At 36.0% G+C, this 23,101-nt stretch overlaps 1 protein-coding gene and 1 non-coding gene across 2 annotated transcripts in view; both read left to right on the top strand.

Moving 5' to 3' along the window:
- The first annotated feature begins 821 nt into the window (after positions 1–821).
- trnaa-ugc (transfer RNA alanine (anticodon UGC)) lies at positions 822–893 on the top strand. The gene has a single exon. It is a non-coding gene; the product is annotated as a tRNA-Ala (tRNA).
- A 177-nt stretch (positions 894–1,070) lies between these two features.
- LOC117403259 (intraflagellar transport protein 172 homolog) overlaps positions 1,071–23,101 on the top strand; it is a 58,137-nt gene continuing 36,106 nt past the window's right edge. The window contains exons 1-24 of the mRNA XM_059023663.1: positions 1,071–1,331; positions 1,565–1,708; positions 2,209–2,321; positions 2,701–2,740; positions 3,868–3,933; positions 4,614–4,693; positions 5,074–5,161; positions 5,593–5,807; positions 7,565–7,688; positions 10,958–11,053; positions 11,306–11,467; positions 11,736–11,789; positions 11,979–12,082; positions 12,811–12,896; positions 16,475–16,587; positions 16,702–16,869; positions 17,099–17,235; positions 17,547–17,654; positions 18,329–18,413; positions 18,811–18,903; positions 19,095–19,172; positions 20,002–20,250; positions 21,629–21,707; positions 23,070–23,101. The exon at positions 23,070–23,101 is cut by the window's right edge and continues 89 nt beyond it. Of these exons, the coding sequence (XP_058879646.1) occupies positions 1,269–1,331; positions 1,565–1,708; positions 2,209–2,321; positions 2,701–2,740; positions 3,868–3,933; positions 4,614–4,693; positions 5,074–5,161; positions 5,593–5,807; positions 7,565–7,688; positions 10,958–11,053; positions 11,306–11,467; positions 11,736–11,789; positions 11,979–12,082; positions 12,811–12,896; positions 16,475–16,587; positions 16,702–16,869; positions 17,099–17,235; positions 17,547–17,654; positions 18,329–18,413; positions 18,811–18,903; positions 19,095–19,172; positions 20,002–20,250; positions 21,629–21,707; positions 23,070–23,101 (2,577 nt within the window). The 5' untranslated portion in view covers positions 1,071–1,268. The remainder of the gene's footprint in view (positions 1,332–1,564; positions 1,709–2,208; positions 2,322–2,700; positions 2,741–3,867; positions 3,934–4,613; positions 4,694–5,073; positions 5,162–5,592; positions 5,808–7,564; positions 7,689–10,957; positions 11,054–11,305; positions 11,468–11,735; positions 11,790–11,978; positions 12,083–12,810; positions 12,897–16,474; positions 16,588–16,701; positions 16,870–17,098; positions 17,236–17,546; positions 17,655–18,328; positions 18,414–18,810; positions 18,904–19,094; positions 19,173–20,001; positions 20,251–21,628; positions 21,708–23,069) is intronic.

The following is a 23,101-nucleotide window of genomic DNA, read 5'->3' as shown; positions in this document are numbered from 1 at the left end:
GAGGCACAGGTGTCATTGTCCATCGGTGTTGTGAATACTGCGTGTTTCATACTAAACTGTTTCGTTAAATAGTCGGAGTGTGGGAAGAAGTGTTTTTGTGTATCACAAACATTCGTTAGGCGTGCCTTAAACGTCCCTTAAGACAGTTTTGTAGTTGTAATTCGAATTTTCTTAATAACTTGTCAGCCTCGCTTAATGAAGCAATTGATATTATCGACAGTACCACTAGCACAGAACTTACCCCGCTTTTTGCATGCAGGTAATTACTTAACGATACTTTTTTTGCACCTACGTAGGCACAAGTGTCAAAAAATAAAATACCGTTATGTACACTTACGAAACACATAAACCATATAAAATGATCGAAATCAAATTATACCTTAGGCTGTGAAGCAGCTGGTACTTGGTTTTCCTCTATGATTGAGTTGAAATGGCCATCGATCGAGCCGAGAATCAACTACTAGGCTTGTTTCTGATCTACACATTTGTGGATCTTTTTGAGTGAGAAACTACTGTTAAAATTCGAGAGTGAGCAGAGAAAAATTCGAGAGTGAGCAGAGAAAAGATTTATAAGAAAGATAACCGAGCGCGCGCAGAATAGACAGTAATCTGATTCCATATTTAGAATGAAACCGGGTAGACAACAAAAACCGTAAGAATCAATTGCACGGACGTGAGACCCTTAAAATTGTGAAAAACCGTGAGTTTCAAGCGTAAACTTTGAGACTTGACATGCCTGCTTAAAACAGCAATCATTTAAAACCATTTTATTAAATCACTGTATTTGGATGACAAGCCATGACAGTGTGGTTTATCAAGTAGGGGATGTAGCTCAGTGGTAGAGCGCATGCTTTGCATGTATGAGGCCCCGGGTTCAATCCCCGGCATCTCCACTCCTTTTTTTTTATTAAATAAAGAACGATATGTTCTATACATCTAGACAAACAATAAACATAGCTATTAAAATTAACAATATTCCTGTGTTTCTTGTCAGAAACTCAAAACGAAAACGATTTCTGCGGTATACATCATCACGCAACACCACAACCTCGACGTTCGTGCTGTGTGAAGTCGTCATCAGTCTCTGTGTATATGGTTACTAGGGAGAGCTTGACGCTTGTGCAAGCGACAACAAAAACACAACACCAAACTGTCGTCTTTAATAACTTTATCAGAAAATCGAAACAACGCAGTTTTTTTTTTTTGTAACAACTTTACTAAAATGAGGAGTTAATGTTTTCTGGGGTCGTTTTGCTATTCTCTAGTGAATGTTTAATGCAGTGAAAACAGCAATGCAACTCAAACATCTGAAGACACTTCTAACGCCACAAGTAAGTTTGCATTTTCAGTATATCTCAAGTCTCGCAATAAAGCTTTTGGGATATTATTAGTAAAACTAATTTCACGTTTACCTTTTCTGTTGAGTTATGTGAAACATATCAAATGTATTGACAAAGTAGTCGTAGTAACGCCCCTGATACATATGACGGTATGTATGTTGGCTTTGGTTGTTATTTCCAATGCATTATTGCTATGTTATTGTCATGTTCTTATTTGTTTACAGGATGGAGCAGCCAAAGTTACTTGCATGGCCTGGTCTCCTAATAATGGGAAATTTGCAGTCTGCACTGTAGATAGGGTGGTCTTGCTTTATGATGAACAAGGAGAAAGGAGGGACAAGTTCTCTACCAAACCTGCAGATTCGAAGGTAGAGAGATGACATTACTGTAAAACCATACCGACACTTTTGGTTACCATAGTTGTGGTAGTGACCCAGCTTTATTTCCTTTTAAATGCACAAACTTCAATTTTCAGATATCTAACTTTCCTGTGTGCAAATATTTCTGAAAGTAAATAGCTACTGGTATACCAATTGGCAATTGGTACCAGTAGTTGTTTTATTTATAAAAATACAAGCAATATATTAATGATTTAGCTATACAAAAACATACTTCAAATTCCCAGGTGTAGATATGTTGTTTTAACTTGTGTGAATAGGATAAGAGAAAGGCCAAAGGGTTGATAAATAATGAGATCAGGCCTAAACGACTGTAAGTTAGAAGGCAGCTATGGTATATACACTCAAATATAAACTGTAGTGATGCTTTTTATATAATGTAATGAAGTGATTCATTTATTTCTGTATGCAAATGTTGTAATTGGATACATTTTGAATAAACAGTGCATTATAATATTCTCCTTTTTTAGTATGGAAAGAAAAGCTATGCGGTGAAAACCATGGCATTTTCCCCTGACTCCACCAAAATTGCCATTGGACAAACTGACAATGTAATTTATGTTTACAAAATTGGAGAGGAATGGTAAGGATGTTTTATATTTCTTATAACACCAGATTAAAATAAATGTTATAATTTAAGGTGAAGGTCCATCGTTTTTCCAAATCAGGCTAAACCTGTTTTTTCCCTTTCACTTTAGCAGTTCCTGTATTCACATATAGAAAGTTTTGGAAAATTATGTTAGCCTTGTTATACAGTGCTACCATGGAAGTGAAACATGGTATTCCAGTTAATAAATTGAAATTTGTGTTAACAACTGAAGAATCTTTTTATTTCCTCATTATTTGAGCATATGCAAATTACTTTATGTACCGGTATGTAGAAGCCTCCGGGCCTAATCTTCGTCATGTTTTTTTGTTCAGTTTAAATTATATAACTCATTTATTAAAACATTTCTTTACAGGGGTGACAAGAAGGTTATCTGCAATAAATTTGTGCAGACGGTGAGTTAATAAGACATTTTCAGTACATTGGTACAATGTTGTGTTTCTTTTTATTTTTTTTATTTTTTTTATTTTTTTGCTTTATTACTGTATAGGCTAGTTTTGTGTGATTGATTAATGCATTATGTATTGTATTTTATGTTTTTTTTGTTATTAAAACCAACAATGTCTAAGTTTACAACAATTTTTAAACCCTCAGAATGGAACATTCTTTATCTAGAATTTAACATCATCATTTTTATACTTTTTTAGATTTTGGAGATGTGTAGGCCAGGGGTAGGACAGTGCCATAAAATTACACCCAAGTCAAGTGGATATTTTTCAGGAAAAATAACTACTATCATAGCGTGCTACCTCTATTTTTGCTGTAAACTTAGCCAACGTTTCTATTTTACAAGCCCAACATTTAGGCAAACTGGTTATAGAGAAAAAGACATTTAATGAACTTGTACACTGTTTGTGTCTGAAACATAAAAATAAGTACAATTTATTATACAGCTAGAGAAAGCATTTATGTATTACTCTGTAGCTAGAGATTTAAATATTGTATGTAGTGTGTGTTTCTTTGTTTTGTATAAGTAACATTTGATTAAAATATGGATAATTTGGTTAAATCCCATCCCTACAAAAACATGTGCAGAATGTGGCCAGGTTCTAATCGATTTATTGATTGTCATTTAGGCCTGGACACATGATATTAAGGGAGCTGGGGGACGGCTCCTGGGTTCAGTTTCAAGAAAGACTGAGAGCAGCAGGTTGTGCTCGGTGTCTCTGCAGTTAGATAGCATTAACTTGATTTTTTTTTGTTTGGTATTGTTTAATTTGTTAAATAATAAAAGGGTGCAGAAATGCCTACCTGTAGTGTCCTGCCTCTGCGTGCTAGCTTGCCTGACTGCAACACTACCCTTCTACACTGACTAAAAGTACCAAATAACAAAACAAACACCAACTGTGATGAAGGCATTTTATAGTATATGTTATTAAGTTATCCTAGTTTTTGGTAATTTGTACTTTGTAAAAGCCACTATAAGGATCGCGTCAACATTATTGCAATTTAATCCAAGGATCCAAATACATACATGTTGTTTTTTTCACCATGAAAATGATCAATATTAACTATCTTGTAGAGTGCAGTGATCTGTCTGCTGTGGCCTGCAGAAAATGCTATTGTTTTTGGATTGGCTGAAGGAAAGGTATGTCACACTGTACCTGTACTGGTCTGAATTTTCCACGTTCTTCTATTGAGCATTAAAATGTATTTAAGAACATGCCGTATGAACGTAAATATAATTTATAACGAAAAAGGGATATAAAGCAGTAATGCCAACAGAAAGTTTGATTTAAAATGGCTGTTTCTGACCTTACTAAATTAGACATGACCTAAGATTATAGTTCAATGGGAAATATGGCCTACTGTTGCATTGCAATATTTAGACTTCTTTTTTGTTGACCTATCCTAATATTTACAATCCGCACATTATTTTAATCTGAGAACTTGTAAAATAACACATTTTTCTGGTTGTATATTGTGTGTGTGTGTGTGTGTGTGTGTGTATATATATATATATATATATATATATATATATATATATGTATATGTATATGTATATATAAACAAAAATTATGTAAGATTTCTTAGAGCAGTTAACCTCAGCACTTGGTCATTGGGAGCCACCTACTGGTCTTATACTGAAACTTGCCATCCATTTTGTAAAAAGGTGCAAAAATGAAACAGTAAAGAAAACATTGAACTATACTGCTATTTATTATTAAATGCGAGTAGTCCAATTTACCACAACAACAATATTCTGTTATGTACCATCTATGAGTTTTTAGTTTTGTTTTCTGTAAATATTGCACATAACTTTTCCAGGTTCGTCTTGCTAATATTAAATCCAATAAGTCCTCCACGATATATGGAACAGAGTCCTATGTGGTTTCTCTGACATCAAAGTAAGTATCCTGGTCATACTTTATACAATATCAAAAGGCAGAAATGTTGTCCTCGTCCTGGCTCAGGCTGGTATTATGACTTTCATATTTTTATTATTATTATTATTATTATTATTATTATTATTATTATTATTATTATTATTATTATTATTGTGAATGATAATTTTCCTTTATACTTCAATGTTTTACAGTCCTATTATACATGGTCGTGACGTGAGAACCGTGTATAATAAGATTAGGTGGTGATTAGGTCTGTTATCCAATGTTATTGTCAGAACTTATTCAATTGTTAAAAACTAATTCTGCTAGTTCTACAGTTTCTGCACAGTTGGGTTTATATTATTATTACTATTATTATTATTTAAATTTCTCCCTTTTAGTGTATCTGGAAAGGGCATCCTCTCTGGTCATGCCAATGGCACTGTTGTGCGCTATTTTTTTGATGATGAAGGCTCTGGGGAATCTCAGGTGTGTTAATCTCTCTTTTAAATGTACAACAGGAACGTCTTGGGTCTTAAATCTAATCATAAATTTTGATTGAAAATAAATAAATCAATAAAACAGAGACTTCATGAAATGATCACATTACTGAGTTATATCCCCTACATTTAGACACTTTGAAAAAGAACAAAAGGAACTTTAAAGAAACGGGTATTATTCTATTTTGCACAAACTATTAGTTCTGTTTATTAACGAACATTGTCAGGGATAAGTGTTGTGTTGTTTCCACCTAGTTGTATGAGGATATTCTTGCATTTGTCATTCTAGGATTGAAAATCTATAACATGGTGAATCTTAATCAGAAGCACTAATTAACTTAAATGGATACTGATATATAAACATGTTCTAGTCAGTGTCAGTCACTTAACAAATTTCTTTGTTTACTGTCTTTATTGTAGGGTAAACTGTTCACTCACTCTTGCCCACCGTATTCATTGGCGTGGGCTGCCAACAGCATCATAGTTGCTGGATGTGATAAGAAGATTGTGGTGCATGGGAAAGAGGGCCATGTGACCCAGACATTTGACTACAGCCGGGATGTCTCAGAAAAAGAGTTCACTGTGGCAGCCACCAGCCCAAGTGGCCAGTCTGTGGTCATTGGTAGCTATGACAGGTCAGAGGCAGTTGTAGTGACTTATTTTTTTCTATGAATATATATATATATATATATATATATATATATATATATATATATATATATATATATATATATATATATATATATTAGTGCTATGTCTCGCTATAAGGCTCTCGGTTACAACGCGCCTTGGATATAACGCTCCTACAGCATGCCCTCCAATTCACTATACTAGTAATTCATGCAATATTTCTACAGTAAATACAGTACCGGTGTTGTTCAAACTGTAAACAACTTCTCAGTCTAACTTCTGTTTCTGTCTTTCCCTTTTGATACAGTATCTGAAATGAAGAAAAGCTGCACTGACACTTTATAACACAGACATCTTATTCAGCATTCGTTTTACAACTAAATAAATATTAGGCCTATTACGTTGTTATCTTTCCTAATGTATTTACTTTTTTGCTGTGAGAGGAGGTGCGGCTTTCTCCGGGAGACGACACGCTTCAGCCTCGCTTCAGCCCCGCTCCCGCAGCCGAACCTGGGGCAAGCCCATTCCCTAGTCCCCTCTCCCGACCCGCTCTTGCATTTGGTTTGCTTGTCTGTCACTTCAAACAGAACTTCTGACCGCCGTTTAACCAGGCCATTTATAGTTTACAAAAAGCACCCTTATACAGGGCTATTGTTATATGAAAAATATGGTTTCAAGTGGTGCTTCCTAAATTCAAAGGAATACGGTAACCATTTTAGCGGTCTTTTATCCGTAATCAATAATACAACAGAACTCTCTTGTAAAGGTAGAGAGGAAATGTGGAGAAACAAAAGGTCCTCCTAGATGACAGAATTAAAGTTATTAAACTTGTAAAGACAGCAAGTGCCAGAAAAACTGCTGAAAAATTCTGCACTAAAAAGACACAGATACAGCATTTTGAAACGGAAAGAAATAGGGCTTGAAGTTTTAGGTTTTTATTTTTGTCCACGTGACCGTGTTTTGAGCCGATTCAATATCTTAATTAAACTGTTAATTACTAAACAAAGTCGCTTCTTTTTACCTTGATGTCCTGATTGACTTGCTGATTCTGTTTCACCTTCTTCATTATTCGAACACAAGAGCAAGCAATGACATTAATCACTTCCCCCAGATGCTACTTTAAATTGCATTTTGTTGTCGCACTTGCTGGGAACTAGGTAGCTTCCAACGTGTCCGTTTCTTGTTCTGTTGTTCTTTCCCACCAATTTAATAGAATGTTCTCATAATTCGGATGTAGCAGCTTAAGACTTAAAGGCAAACCATTAAAAGGAAAATAAACACAGAAAAATTAAAGCCATCTTATAAGAGTATGAAAACAATGTGCGCGGTAATCAAAAAAAAATATCTTATGCTATGCTGGCGTTGGTTTCAGGATGCAATGAATCAACATGTACCTGAAAGGCAGTCACAGTCATTGAAATTTGTAAAGGATTTAAAACATTTTGTGTGACCTGAGATAGGCAAGCATTCATTACTTTCACAGAATTTCTAAATGTGCATATTTGACCTGATCTTTAAGAGCTGGACTCTGTATCTAGCTATTTGTTTCATTGCCCACATTGAGATTATAGGAGATAAGGATTTTTTCATGAATGCAAACCATATATTTTTAATTTTATATACGTTTAAATATGTTTAAAGTTTTATCATTATGTCAACATGTAAGTTGAGGATGCATTGATTTAGAAAGGTATTAGATACACATTCTTCTGTTTTTCAGTTATAATACTTATTGTGGCAGGTCCTTTTTTTATTGTTCCAGACTAAGGGTTTTCAACTGGAGTCCCCGTAGAAGTGCCTGGGAGGAAGCAAAACCCAAGGAAATAGCCAATCTTTACACAATCACAGCTTTGTCCTGGAAGAAAGATGGATCAAGACTGTGCGCGGTCAGTATTCATTGCCATATAATCTCAGGGGCAGATTTAAGATAAAATGCTATTGCAGTTGCAATATATTACCACACCGATAGTTAGCAGGTTGTAGATTTGTAGTTTGCAGACCACCCTTCCAAATCAGTAAGTCATAGATCTGCTAAATGATGCAAAACAAATGAAGCACCTGTTTGTTTTGTAAATATCTGTAAATGCCACCCATCAGTGGTGAAATGTACACAATGTGCAGTTTACTACAAGCCCCTACCAGGTGAAGCTGAGATATGTTCAATTCTATGTAGCGCAGAATTTGCTTATATAGTGTTTTAATGTTGCTGTGTGTGCATAGTTGTTAATAGAAATATAAACTTTTTCGTTTTTTATGTATACAACTTACCTACACTCATTATACATCATAGCCAAAACAAAAACATTCAATGAAAAATGACACTTTTTTAAAATCATTTTTTTAAAATAATAAAAATAAACTAATTAAGAACATCAGCTAACTTCTATGGGGCCTATGTACTAAGAGCCGGCAAGCGCAAGTAGATGTGAGTGTGTATGTAATTTGAGCTGCGATAAGTGCACATCTCAAAAGCTGTGGGCTATGTATTAACTGTGGAGTGTTGAAAACCGCACCTGTGCCCCTGAATGTGGGCCGGAGTATTTAAATGAAGTGAATGCGCCGCGCATTAGAATAGTGTAGGCTCTGGATTTGGCTGAAGGAGGAGTTATGTGGCTGTTGCTTGAAATCCTGGCACCGTGTCCAATACCCCTTTCACACACAAATGCTGCTACTGAGCCATCTCGGAGATGTTTAAAAAAAATATTTAAAATACCCATTCACACAGCACGAAATTGCGCAGTCTATGCTGGTATAATGCCGTCATAACCCTTTCACACAGGCAAAGGGATCATGACAGTCAACAGATTGTTCTCATGGCTACAGAAACTTCACTTCAACAAAATATATATTTTTTTCTTTTGACACCTTGCATACTGCGTATCATTTAAAACAAATATGAAGATTTTGTAAGGGGCACCTTTCAATATTTTAAACACCCTTATTTAATTTACAACTATGTATTAATTGTCATTACCATTGTTAAACCATCTCAATTCCTGTACATCATGACTTGAACAAAACTGTTTGCTTTCCTCTCCCTGTAAGGGAGATGTAGTCACTACAGTACTGTACACACAACTTATTTCAGAAAATAGATACATTTTGTCTAGAGACACACTCTTTTTAAGATTAACAAATGAAAAAATGAGCTCTATGGAACGTGGGTAGTACTTGCAACATTTTTTATAGTTCCATAGAGATTATAGTAGTATAATCTTCTTTATCTGTCTCTCTGTCATAATGTGCAGTTGTGTTTTAACTTCTAACATCCTAGTAAACAATTATTGAAAAATGAAACAAATTATACAAAACAGAAGCAGTCGTCTCTAGTGACTGTTGGGCTGATTTTTTCTTTGTCATTGTCAAAAAACATTTGTAATTGGCGAGAGTGACGAGCGACAGCGAAAACGCTGACCGCATTACAATAAAATATACAATTTACTTTTAATATAGCACTTCACAAACAAATTAAGCCACACAAATGCAGGCACAGAGTCAGAGACGTCACATTTTTTTTCCCTGAAGGCATGTGTTTGAATATGTATATACAGTATATTATTGATTTTATACTGTTGAATATATATAAAATTAAATATGTATATACAGTATATTATTGATTTTATGTATTCTTGGTGTAAACAAGATATCTCATTAACGGCCATGACATATTGCATTTTTATGTTACTGCCACATCAGCCTGTGACAGAAATGCTGTATATCATGGCTTTTCATGACTTATCTGTCTGGAGTTTTAAATGAAGTCCTTACTGCACCTTAAAAGAGAAGTCCATACAAACAAACAAAACCAGGTGCGTAGATCTCCAAATGCATGAAGTAATTTAAAGTCCAAAATGATCCACACACTACTCTTTGAAGAGTGGCGATAAAAAAACCACTACAAAATAAAAACGATGCCTTTTATTTATAGAAGAGCAGTCAAAATTATGTATTTTATTTATGGAAGAACAGGCAAAAAAAATTGACATAGTGCAAAAATGACCATCCTCAGTGCTAGCGAATGAAGAACACACGAGTATTTAAGATCAGAGGTCAGGTGTTCAATTAAAGACAAAACAACATGTACACAGACCAATTAATATGTTAATATATTGATAGACATTAGAGGGAATATATTACTAAATACTATTATATAATTTAATTGTAGGACGAGTTACAGAAAAATAGCAAAGATAACAATGACAGAAATCATCAGTTAAATACATCATATTGTTAATTATTGAGTTTTAAGATCTATTGATTAGACTATTTCAATTCATATAGGTCTGCTAAAGCCAAAAATAATCAAAATAAATAACATTGATATTAATGTAGACATAAACATTTGTGGCCATGGAGCCAAATGGTAACAAGTCTTAAGTATAACATAATGAATTACTTATCAAATAAACATTAATGATATAAAGAATGCAAAAGCAATAAAACAATAAAAAATATTAATTATATAGTTATAGGTAATATGATAATCCAAGTTTTTCATTAATGCCTTCTGGCTGTAGATCTTGAAGATCCATTTTGCTTCACATTGAAGTAGTTTTTGATTCAAGTCACCCCCTCTACGAGACTGAAATAATCTTTGTATTCCACAAAATTGAATGATTAACCTCTGCAAAATGTCTAGCTAGTGGCGAGTGTACGTCTTTCCTACGGATGGCACCTTTATGTTCATTAATGCGCACCCGTAGTTGTCTTTTGGTTTACCAACATATTGTAAGTTGCAAGGGCAGGAAATTAGTGGCGCAAAGTTAAGCATGTGCAACTAATGGAGCGATGAGATGCTCACTTTAGTACATATCATTATGCACAGACGCTTCCTTTCTGCATATGTAATCAGGAGCATCTCAGAGGTCAATGAGATGCTAATGACCTATCTGCATATTCCCTGTAGTATCTTGTTGTGGAGGCGTGATGTTGTCCTTACGAATTTGCACATGCGCCTTTTTCGTGATGCACTGGGTGTACCAGCAGGTAGCACTGTTGGGCTTTGGTTCCTTGTGTAGGGTCTGTGATTTCCCTTTCATACTTGTCACAATTTTGATATTTGCACATGCACAACTCTTACTACATAGGCCCCTATGTATTTAATTTTTTAATTTATTTTTTTGCTGCTGACTTGCAAACTTTGATTGTCACGCAGGGTACATTGTGTGGAGGAGTGGAACAGTTTGACTGCTGCCTTCGCAGAAGCATTTATAAGAACAAATTTGAAATGACTTACGTGGGACTCAGTCAGGTAAGGTGTTTTTAAATAGACTTGCTTAGTTTGCAGCTTGTTAAAACTGTAATTATTATATTATTTTCCTACTTGCACATATTTCAGTTGAACAACAAGGTTTGAACCAGTATATCTGCATGATTTTGAGCTTCATAATGTCCACTGATAATGTATAATGGTAAAATCATAGAAGCTTATATTGCAGTTTACGTTTTTATGTCTTCTGTGTGTGGGAAAAGTGTTGGTACAGTTTTGGTTTCTGCCCACCAGGTGATTGTGAAGAACCTCTCAACTGGAACCCGTGTGGTTTTGAAGTCACACTATGGCTATCAGATTGATGAAGTTAAGATTATGGGAAAGGATAGATACCTAGTGGCCCATACCTCGGACACATTGCTTCTGGGAGATCTGGGGACTAACAAATTGAGTGAGGTAATGTTCATACATTTGAGATGTTTTATCTTTCATTAATCAGTTTGTGTTTTAATAAAAGGAATATCAGGTTGGAGCAGTGCAGCAGCAAATGATGGCAAAAATATCTGATCTGGCATTTGATCCTGATGACTCTTTCCTGAGTTTAAAAGTTAAAAACTGAGTGTCTGGACTACCAACTTTTAGTATTATGAGAAGAGTAGCACTTTACAAGCAGATAACTTCTCATTTGTCTTTTAATAAATAAATTTGTACCTCTCTTTGACAGGTAGCATGGCAAGGGTCTGGAGGAAATGAGAAGTTTTTCTTTGAAAACGAAAATGTAAGAGAATCAGAACCTTTCAAATGTGACACCTTGCAAACATCTATTAATGTTTTTAACAGTATCGTCTATACTTCCTTAATGAAACAGACTTATCTTTTGAATAACCACTGCTCCTTTTCCAACTTGTTTTTTGTTCCATATTTATTAAATTGTATATGTAATTGAGTATTGCATTATCTTTGTTAGGTGTGTATGGTCTTCAATGCTGGGGAGTTGACTATGATAGAATACGGGAACAATGAAATCCTAGGATCTGTTCGAACGGAATTCATGAACCCACATCTCATCAGGTTTGCAATTTTCTGTGAACTTTCCTGAAATTATTTTCACATTAAAACATAAAATGCCAAATCCTGTGCCTTAGCATATGGACCCTCAGTCTATACTATCCTCTGGTGCTTCTGGCAGGATTCTTATGCCTGGTGTTTTTGGGTGTTCATTTTCAGAGGAGAACCTCTTTCTGGATGAAAGGAAAATTACTTTAATGTTTATTTATGTATTTATTTTTTGTATAATAAGCAGGCAAAGACACTCATTGGGCTAAACTCTTGCAGTGTTCCAGCAGGTAGCACTGTTGGGCCTTGTGTAGGGTCTCTGATTTGTAAGATTTAAAGGGTCAGGTTTGCTCTGTTTATGAATCAAAGTGCAAAGTTTTGACCATTTCTATAAAATATAAAGTAAGAAACAAATTGGATGGAAATAAGTGCCTCTCTTATTATTGATTATCCCCAGCACAATAAGAGATAATTTTAGATATGATCACAAAAACACGTTTTATAATAAGCCAGCTGTTTGTGTGGTATTGTTTCTTCAATGTTCAGATTTATATTTTTTAATGAAAAGACTAACTAGGACTTAATGAGGTTGGAGTTCCTTTATTTGGTTCTGGTATTTTGTAGAATCCCGACTAATCCGTTTCTAGATTCTAGAATCTAGACCATTACATGTTCCTATTTTAAGGATTTAAGGTATCTGATTTATTTATATCTCTGTTTTTATCCTTTTTTTCTTTTTGCAGTGTTCGGCTGAATGAGAGAAAACAGAGAGGAGTGGAAGACAACAAAAAGCTGGCTTATCTTATTGATATCAAGACTATTGCAATTGGTAAGTTAATTGGTGTGAGGTAATACAAGAAAACAAGTCATGTCAAGTGATTTTGTTTAGAAAACAAATACAACTGATATAACTGGCATGAATTACAAAAAGTAATAATTTGACCTGTTCAAAATGTAGAAGCTAACAAAGAGAATGGAAAAGGAATTTATTTCTTTCAGTTGAAATTCTCTCATTCTAACTTTGCAGTAGACAGCATAAATTGACATTATTTTACTTGGATAATGCTGGCACAACAAACACATCAAAAGTGGTAAATGTATGTTTAAGGTGACTTTGTCACAGTAATATAACTTTGAAAATCTTGGAATCTGCTAAACAACTGCTTGTGCTGCAAATATCTTTGAATTGCAAAATTACCTTTTGACAGAAATGTTGAGAACAATCAGAATTGAGCACCATCTGCTAAACCTTGTCCAGTTGTGGCTAATTAACTGAAATTCACTCTGTATCTATCCTCCTGCTTGTTTTTATAGCTAGTTATGGTGTTGAGAAAAAAAAAAAAAAGTTCTTGCTGATTTATGTATGCAGATCTGATGTGTTCTGGTTTTGAAGAAGCACATGTAGCAAACGTGTATTTTATTTCAAATGATATCTGTTTGCATGCCTACTTTCAGATAGTCTGTTACAGTACATGTATCGTACATGTAACGTACATGTACGTGGGCAGCAGTCTGGAGTAGTGGTTAGGGCTCTGGACTCTTGGGTTGTAGATTCAATCCCAGGTGGGGGACACTGCTGCTGTATCCTTGAGCAAGGTACTTTACCTAGATTGCTCCAGTAAAAACCCAACTGTATAAATGGGTAATTGTATGTAAAAATAATGTGATATCTTGTAACAATTGTAAGTCGCCCTGGATAAGGGCGTCTGCTAATAAATAAATAATAATAATGTGCGCTAACTAGATCATTTCAACTTGGCAGTGCGATTGGATCAAAGCACTGACTGCAAAGCATGTTAGTGAATATGGGAACCAGGTGGTTGATTCATGACAGGAAAGAAAGGGTGTTGAAGGGGTGGAGAGAATGAACTGTATTTAAAACATTTCTGTGATGTCACCTGTGGCAAAGTAGCTGATTGTGTACAGCTGTAGGAGTGATGCAGTGCACAATGAACAATCAGAGACTTGTATTCTAGTTGGAAACAGGGTTTATTGATTAAAATTAGGGCTTCTGTTTTTCGGGTTTTATTAATTGTATTTTTCGGTGCTTATTTTGAGCTATTTTCCAGTTTTTTGTAAATCGTTTTTTTCGGGGCTTTCGTTTTTAATATATTGTGAAATTAGTGTTTTCGATTACTTTTCAAAATGCTTGAGCGTTTTTTTTGTTTTTCTGTCAAAATATTTATAGTAGTATCTCAACAGTACTTGCACACTTAAGTTGTACCTTCTTTCCTTTGCTGTCTTCCACAATCCCTATGGTCACGGGCACATTCTTCTGGGGTTTTTGTGTGTAGGATTTTTGTACATTTTGCCACAATTGTATTTTAAATCATCCGTATCTTAACTGTAATACAGCTTGAAATCCCACTAACAAACCTTCATTCCCGATTTGTAATCTTGTTTTAAATCTTGCAAGCGGAGTCTCCAATAGAAACGTAGGAATGTGCTGTCACTCAGTAGTTGGGCAGGGTTTAAAGCATTCAGAACGAATCAATGATAGATGTAAGTCAGAGAGGCGGGACATTGCCCAATAGCATTGGGAAATGTATTTATTATTATTTAATTTTTTTTGTATTGGGGGTGTTTTATCGGGTTTTATCGGTTAAAACTGAAAATCAGAAGCCCTAATTATAATCCCGGTCTGGTGACCAAACAATAACTCCAGGCAATACACAACAATGTGTAATGCACTGGAAGTAAATAAACGGGTTACAGTCCCAGATAATAAACACACGTATTCCCACAATGTACAAAACACGGTCATCAGTCCTGGGTGCGTGCTGTAGTGCTCGTGGTGGGTGATACAAGTTTATTCGTGACAAAAGTGAAGTGCTGTTCCGGGTTTGTGCAGGCCCTTGGCGACAGCTCCAGAACGTGTTAGCCGTCTAATAATAAGAAACAAACAATTATAGACAAACAAAACAAAACACTCACAGTACTTTTCTCACTGGGTCTCCCACAGGTCCTTACAGGTTTAGTATGCAAACCAAATGAAGGAAAAGATTACGATTCTTCGTCCCCTTTTATGCCGTCACACATGACCCCTTGGTAAACGAGTGCAATCACCTCTCCAATCTGCAGCTGCCACGTCGTTTCCCTTCCAGGTCATTGCGTTCTTGCAAGAGAATTTCGCCTTCATCCAGACTGGCCGACTTCCCGACCATGGGAAAGAACTGTCAGACCAGCCCGTCCAAAGAACTCGGTTCTCACTGTTTAGTGCCCTCACAGGTCGGGAGGGAGATTTACAACCAAGAATCACTGTATTTCTGTCACACGTCAGTTGCCACTGGCTCTTCCTGCAGTACCATGCATGTGTCAGATAGTCAGCACAGATCTACCCCTGTTACAGGCATAAACAATTCAAAGTGTTGAACCGTGAAAAAAATAATCCACAGTTTCTCATGCCTAACGGCACTTGATAACACTAATCGTTGTTTATCCCTTACAGGTGAAATGGCCTGGGGAAAGACATAGGACGTCCATTTGCTATAACCCCTTTAAAATGCTAGCAGTGTTTACTTTTACTTCCTTTTGTTGTTCAAATAATTAGTCTTTAACCCTTAGCGGTCCATTTATTCAGCACGTCTCAGGAGCGTCAGGTCCAATTTATTTTCACACACGCAGTTTATTTTAGACGCGCTGTTTTAAAAGTATTTTTTTTTCACAGTAAAACCAGGTTTAAAAGGCACTGCATATCAACAGGACACTCAGTACTGCATCTCCAGCCCCCGCCCCACCCTTCGTTTGCTGTTATTTTCACATACCTCTTGATAGTACTGCATACCAATAAATCATCTCCTGATCACTCGTTTTATCACCAAACTCCTCAATAATGCGATCCAAGTCATTATTTTATTACTATAACATCTAAAAAAAGCTCTGCAAATGTCTGATATTCTTTGAGCGCTGGATGCAGAAGCAGCTATCTTGTTTGTTTATGTCCGTGTTATCTATGTGATGCCGGGGTTATCTGTATTCTTGAGATACGCCCCCCCCCCACTTTTATTTTTTTCCCCGGCTTCTCTCAGCTCCTGTCGATCTCACTCGGCTATTGAATGGTTTTCTCAGCTTTTTCCGGAGAAAAAAACGACTAGAGACCTGTATTTCATGTATTTTTGATGATGTCGGACAGGGTCTGACATTGGACCTGGAAAGGGAAAATTGCAATGTCGGACCAGGTCCGACATAGGACCGCAGAGGGTTAAATTTATAATCATTACAGTTTATTTTTTTCGGTGCAGGCAGAGGTGAAGTTTGATAACCTGTCATTTGCATGTAAAAGCTCAGTTTTACTACAGTTGAGTTTATGTTCTTTGGTTTTCACCTCTATTTAGTGTAACATTTATTCCAACTGTTTGTTAATCTGTCATACTCAATTTCAATTGTATGATTTTGTTTCTCATTAAGTCAATCTTACTGGAGGCTTTAACTTGGGAACCATCAGCCATGACACTAAAATTGACTGGCTGGAGCTAAATGAAACTGGACACAAGCTACTCTTTAGGGACAAGAAGCTTCGGGTAAGATGGTTCATTTTTAAGTAGGGGTGCAATAGTCATATAATTTACTTTTCTGACCAGCACATTTTCTTTTGCCTTTTATTGTGACCAACCTCACTTTATGCTCTTCTCCAGTTACATCTGTACGATATTGTGAGCAGCACCAAGACAACTGTGTTGAACTATTGCTCCTATGTTCAGTGGGTGCCTGGCAGTGATGTGGTCGTTGCACAGAACAGAGGTAATCTCTGTGTCTGGTATAATATCGATAGCCCTGAGAGAGTAACCATATTCCCACTCAAGGTGAGAAAATACAGTTTACTTACAAGTGTTTGTATGGTTCTGCATGTGTTTAGGGTATTCCTTACAGTAATGCAGAGGCATATGGGGATACTGGTAAACTTTCCCTCAGCAACAGTAAAAAAAATAAATAAATAATCGAGACGCCAATTTGTACTGTAGTCTGAAAACAATGGACTGAAAGTCATAGTTTGTGTGAAATCGTAGCACAAATGTTTTGAATTCTTTACAGGGTGATATAGCAGACCTAGAGAGAAGCAATGGTAAAACAGAGGTGATTGTAACTGAAGGGGTAAACACCATCTCCTATACTCTGGACGAGGGGCTCATAGAGTTTGGGACAGCCATTGATGATGGAGACTATCACAGGTACTGTAATTTTTTTAATCCTGCTTTAACATTGTTAACATGGCAGTTGTGTTAATGATTTCTGCACAAGATACCCTATGATCAAAATTACAAGGTCTTATAATGTTATAATGTCATGTTAGAAAAATGTTTGCCCTGGACTAAAACATTTGTGCATTGGCATTTGGATTATCATCCCTTTAGTACTTTAACATATTGTGTAAATAAACAATGCCATTCTTAGTCATTTTGTAGATTATCAGTGGCAGTTCCACAATAATTCTCATTTAACCTATTATATCCGTAATTTAAATCCTGTATTCTTTTTTTAGGGCTACAGCTTTCCTGGAGACCCTGGAGATGTCTTCTGAGACCGAAGCCATGTGGAAAACACTGAGCAAACTCTCGCTGGAAGCTAAACAGCTGCACATTGCAGAGAGGTCTGTGAAAAATTCTATATTCAGATTCATAGCTATGGTAAAATGGATCTGCTTAAGTAGATGAACCAATAGTCTCTTGACCAACAATTTGCATGTTTGAATTCTTCCTTAAAATATTTATTAAATGAGTGTATCTTAACCAAAACTTTATTGTAAGATTTAGTAATCCCAATAAACTATGGGAAACAAACATTTAATCAAAGTGCAAATGTCAATGTCTTGAAAGATGTGTGGCGGTTGTTGTTCTGCTAGTATTGACTGCCATTAAATGTGAATGTGACAGTGATTGTCAATGAAGAGCAGGTACATGAGTATTGACATTTTTGGTGTTGACAAATTCTTCCAACATGGTACTGTTTCCCACCCAAGCGCAGAGATTAGTTTTGGTTTAGAAATGAGTGATGAAACTTGGTAATGGAATTCTTTAGAACAAATAGACTGAGAAGCAAAATATCAAATTGCGATATTACTTGATAACAACATTCTTCACTAAAATTTTATTTTACCATAAAATATTGAATCTTATCAGATCAGGTCATGGTCTATTTTTTCACATCTGTAGCTCTAATTTTGTAATTACAGATATAGTAAAACCTGTAAAAACTCACTACAAGTACTATTGGAAAATAAGCCTGATTTTACATAGGACTGATGTTATTTTAATTTTTTTGTAGGTGCTTTGCAGCTCTGGGAGATGTGGCTAAAGCCCGATTTCTGAATGAGACCAACAAAATTGCAGATCAAATAGCAAAACAATATGTACGTACCTACATTTTAACTTATTTTTCTATTTGGGTGTTTTTTAAATATTTTGTAAGGCTCTGTTTTTTTATATTTTATTGCTGTGCTAGAGCACTGGCTCAGAACATTAAATCACTGTGCTTCAATGCTTCAGCCCTCTGCGTTCCAGTGACAAGTGCCGAATTCCAGCAGGGGAATTGACCTTGTAATGAGTATGCTTTTTGGCGTTTTTGGGATCTTGATGGTTACTGACTCAGAGGTCAGTGGGGTTCTGTCCAAGGAAGTAGAAAGGCTGGAATACCAAGGGCACTCTCAAAAGTCTGCTACACCATTCTGTTTGTACCTTATCCTTTTCAAATAGTAGACAAACAACTTTGAGAACCCGTCTGCATTAAAAATCTTTCCCTTTTCTCAGGGTGGTGACGGAACAGACTATTATCAGGTGAAAGCTCGCCTTGCAATGTTGGAGAAAAACTATAAACTGGCAGAAATGTTTTATCTGGAGCAGGTAAATATTGCCAAATAATTAAGAGCTGCAAGGTAAACTCTTGCTTTTTAGTAACAGGTCAATTAAAATAATGTCTTTCCTGATTAGAAATTCAGTCATAAAATGCTATGAAATGTTAGAGGTCTCGCACCAGTATATCTTGCTTTTGAATCTTGGTGTTGTGAATCAATATTATTATTATGTTATTCCAGAATGCTATTGATGAAGTGATGGAGATGTATCAAGAGCTTCACATGTGGGATGACTGCATTGCTGTCGCTGAAGCCAAGGTACTTAACAAGCGTTTTATAAAGATACTTGAATTGAGCCGCCTGATTCAGTGTTGCTCAAGGATCTAATGGCAGAGTAGATTGTCACTTGCTTATTTTGTCTAATAGTAGATCGTGTTTAACTAGATGTCTTCATCTAGACAATGTGGGGAAGCTATAAAAAAGGCCAACAAGATGCTCGGATATAGAGTGAAAAGTGTTGAATTTAAATCAAGGGAAGTAATGTTAAAACTTTCCAATGCATTAGTAAGACCTCATCTAGAATATTGTGTTCAGTTCTGGTCACCTCGCTACAAAAAGGATATTGCTTCTCTAGAAAGAGTGCAAAGAAGAGCCACCAGAATTATCCCGGGTTTAAAAGGCATGTCATATGCAGACAGGTTTAAAGAATTGAATCTATTCAGTCTTAAACAAAGAAGATGGCGATCTGATTCAAGCATTCACAATTCTAAAAGGTATTGACAATGTCGACCCAAGAGACTTTTTCGACCTGAAAAAAGAAACAAGGACCAGGGGTCACAAATGGAGATTAGATAAAGGGACATTCAGAACAGAAAATAGGAGGCACTTTTTTACACAGAGAATTGTGAGGGTCTGGAACCAACTCCCCTGTAATGTTGTTGAAGCTGACACCCTGGGATCTTTCAAGAAGCTGCCTGATGAGATTCTGGGATGAATAAGCTACTAACAACCAAAACAAGCAAGATGGGCCAAATGGCCTTCTCTCTTTTGTAAACTTTCTTACGTTCTTATAGTAATTATAAACAGTTTAGTTGGATAATTGGGGCAATAAGTAAACTGTTCTGTTCCCTTCCTTGGTGTTCTTCAGGGACATCCTGAACTAGACAACTTAAGAAGGAGTTACTACCAGTGGCTCATGGAAACCAAACAGGATGAGAAGGCAGGAGAGGTGAAGGAAAACGAGGGAGACTACACAGGGGCCATTAATCTGTATCTAAAGGCGGGTCTCCCAGCCAAGGCTGCCCGTCTGGCAATGAACAGGGACGAGCTCATGGCTAACAGTGATATTGTCAACCGGATTGCTGCTGCATTGATCAAAGGGGACTTCTACGAAAGGGTAGGCATTAAGCAATTGGATTTTTTTTTCAGTACCAAACTTTTTTATTAAAAGATATACAATAGAGTTTAGATTATATTTAATTGCTTAGATATGTAAGAGAGGCTATAGAATGTAAGTTTACAATATTCACAGATCAGTCAAAGGTAAATTGACATAAAATAATCATGGGAAACCTGTCTACCCATTGAAAAAGCAAAGCCCAGAAAAAATGTAAAAGCAGTATGCTTTCAGTACTTTGTTGCTGGTCTAAATCAACTTTGTAATCCCCCACCCCACAAAAAAGGATTGGTTTTTGGCAGACCAAACAATAGAAATGCAGGAATATATTTATATAAATGTCATCACAATAAATAGCATTTAATAAAATCACTAAATGTATACAGTAAAACCCGCTTAATGTCACTCCTGTTAATGGCACACTCTGCATAGTATCACCACATTGAAATGTTTCAACCAGAATACAATAGGAATCAATGGAAACAAGATCGAAACAAAAAACATTTAGACACAACCACAATGGCTGAAATGTTAGCTCTATTAGACAATTGAGAGAAAAAAAAAACTCTTTACCTTTGTTTTTGGAAATGGGTGGAGGGTAGAGGCCCCACATGTAAATATTTCAAGAATTTTTGATAATTCCATTTTACTTTACAAATACAAAATAAATCTCACTCTTTGGGAAATGAAACATGAAGATTGGACAGTACGTATAAGTTGCAGTAGTTGCGGTCACAGCTTTTGTTTATTTATTTTTAAAAATAAAGCAGCAAGATAGGACAGTTTATATGTAAATATTGAAAGATTTTGCTCCGCCGTGCTTTTATATGACTGCAATTTTTAAAATAATTTTGATGTTACTGTAACGCTGAGTTGTATATGTACAGTAAAGAGGGTACTAAAAAATGAATGACTATATTAACAACATACAGTACAGCATTATTATGTTCAAGTACTGTATGTTTAATTTGTTGTGGACCTACATGTACAGAAAAAAATACTACATTAAGATAAATGACAATGTACTATAACTGTTTTCTTTCTTTTTTTATTAATGGAAGCCAGACATGCTTATTTTGCCAGGTTTTTAGTGAACTCCTGATATCAAATCAGCAAACTGTCACCATTTCTCCACACTCAGTGGGGGCTGACTATTAACAGTTTACCATTTTTAGTTTAGTTTAAAATGACATTTTTAGCAACATTTTTTCTTCAAACAAACTTGTTACAGGTAATCCATATGAACATTACTAAATACATTTAGGGATGTTGTACAGTACATTTGCTGTGATCTTTGTGTTACTTGCCCTGAAATAAAACCTGGAAGAATATCCAGTATTGGTGAAGTGATGTTGAAAATAATTGTGTAACTCTGTAGGCTGGAGACCTGTTTGAAAGGATTAGGAATCACCAGCGAGCTCTGGAGTGTTACCGCAAGGGATTTGCCTTCAGTAAAGGTAAGTGGTAATGTGATTCGAGTGAAGCAAAGGTGTGGCATTAGTAAATGAATAATAATTGGTTGATTATGACAAAAAAAAGGTGCTTGACCACATACTTACTAGAATTCCATGTAAACCCCTTTCACACTGGCATGCTCTACCCGAGTCAGAACCTACCTGGGTCAGGACCTGGTGTCACACTGGTTTTGATAAACCAGGGTTGACCTGGGTGACAGACGCAAGTACACAATGCGCCTATCAATGCCCTGGAAGCAGTTTATTACATACGCTTCCATCCAAGCTTCTCTGGATTGAACCATCAGCCCAAATGTTGATAAGAGCAAATGTTTCTTCATCCCTGCTGCAATCTGGCTCATGGTGTGTCTCAATCAACAAAAATATGGTTAAACGGAAATGTTCCTTACGGAAGTAACAGAAATAAATAAGAAGTGAAACCTTCACATAGACGTTGCTGTTTGTTATTTCATCGGCTTAAGCTGCATCCACACTGGACAGAGCGATGTGAGCGAAGTTGCAGAATGTCAATCCACACCCGACGCGACTTGGAAACGATCCAAAACACTGGACATAAATACATGACCCCGCCCATGCATTTCTATTGGACATACTAGAGATCGGCTGTCCCATTACAAAACAGGCCCTGTTTTGATAAAAGGTTACCACCCTGACCTTCAGCAACTCCGTAGTAAAATAAAGGTTGGACTTCTAAAATCTATAGATCAGAGTTATTGAACATCCCTATATGTCCAACAGTTTTATTGTTATTATTGTTATTAGTAGTAATTGTACAGTTGTTATATTTTGACCGGTAATTATAGTGAATAGATAGACATTGAGGCAATTGAGAAAGGTGCCCACAGCAATTGCTGCTGCTAATTTTGAGCCCTGCATTTGTTTTTTCAACTTTTTTTTTAATGGTCTTTGGTTTTTTTATGTCTTGTCCATTTTATGAGCAAATATATCTGTATACACAGACGATTCCATGTAGGATAACTTAGTATAAGTGAACACTGAATTGTTTTTAATAAAGTAAGTAAATTCAATTCTAATGTGTTCACCAGGCAGTCATTGAGTACCAGTGATTTCCCTAGCCTACTGCATTGTACCTCTGTCTGCCTTTTGTGTCGGCAAACCTGGATAAATAGATTGCTTAGGTGCTGGTAATAAAAAAAGCAATTGAAAAATTGCAAGTGTGACTTGGCATGAATCAAAACTACATACCAGTGTTAGTAGAACAGTAAAATGGTACAGTATAGACAAATTGAATGTGTTGGAGAATTAAATTACTTAAGCAGCGTACATATCTTAAACTGGTAGCTATTCAACAGCTATCACAGTGTGATTTGTTTTATTTTTAAGCTGTGGAACTGGCTCGTGCTGCTTTTCCTGCT

This window comes from Acipenser ruthenus, chromosome 5 (genome assembly GCF_902713425.1).
Source record: "Acipenser ruthenus chromosome 5, fAciRut3.2 maternal haplotype, whole genome shotgun sequence".
NCBI classification, from domain to species: Eukaryota; Metazoa; Chordata; class Actinopteri; order Acipenseriformes; family Acipenseridae; genus Acipenser; species Acipenser ruthenus.
Note: the sequence above shows the minus strand (reverse complement) of the source record. Positions and strands in the feature narration are given on the sequence as shown.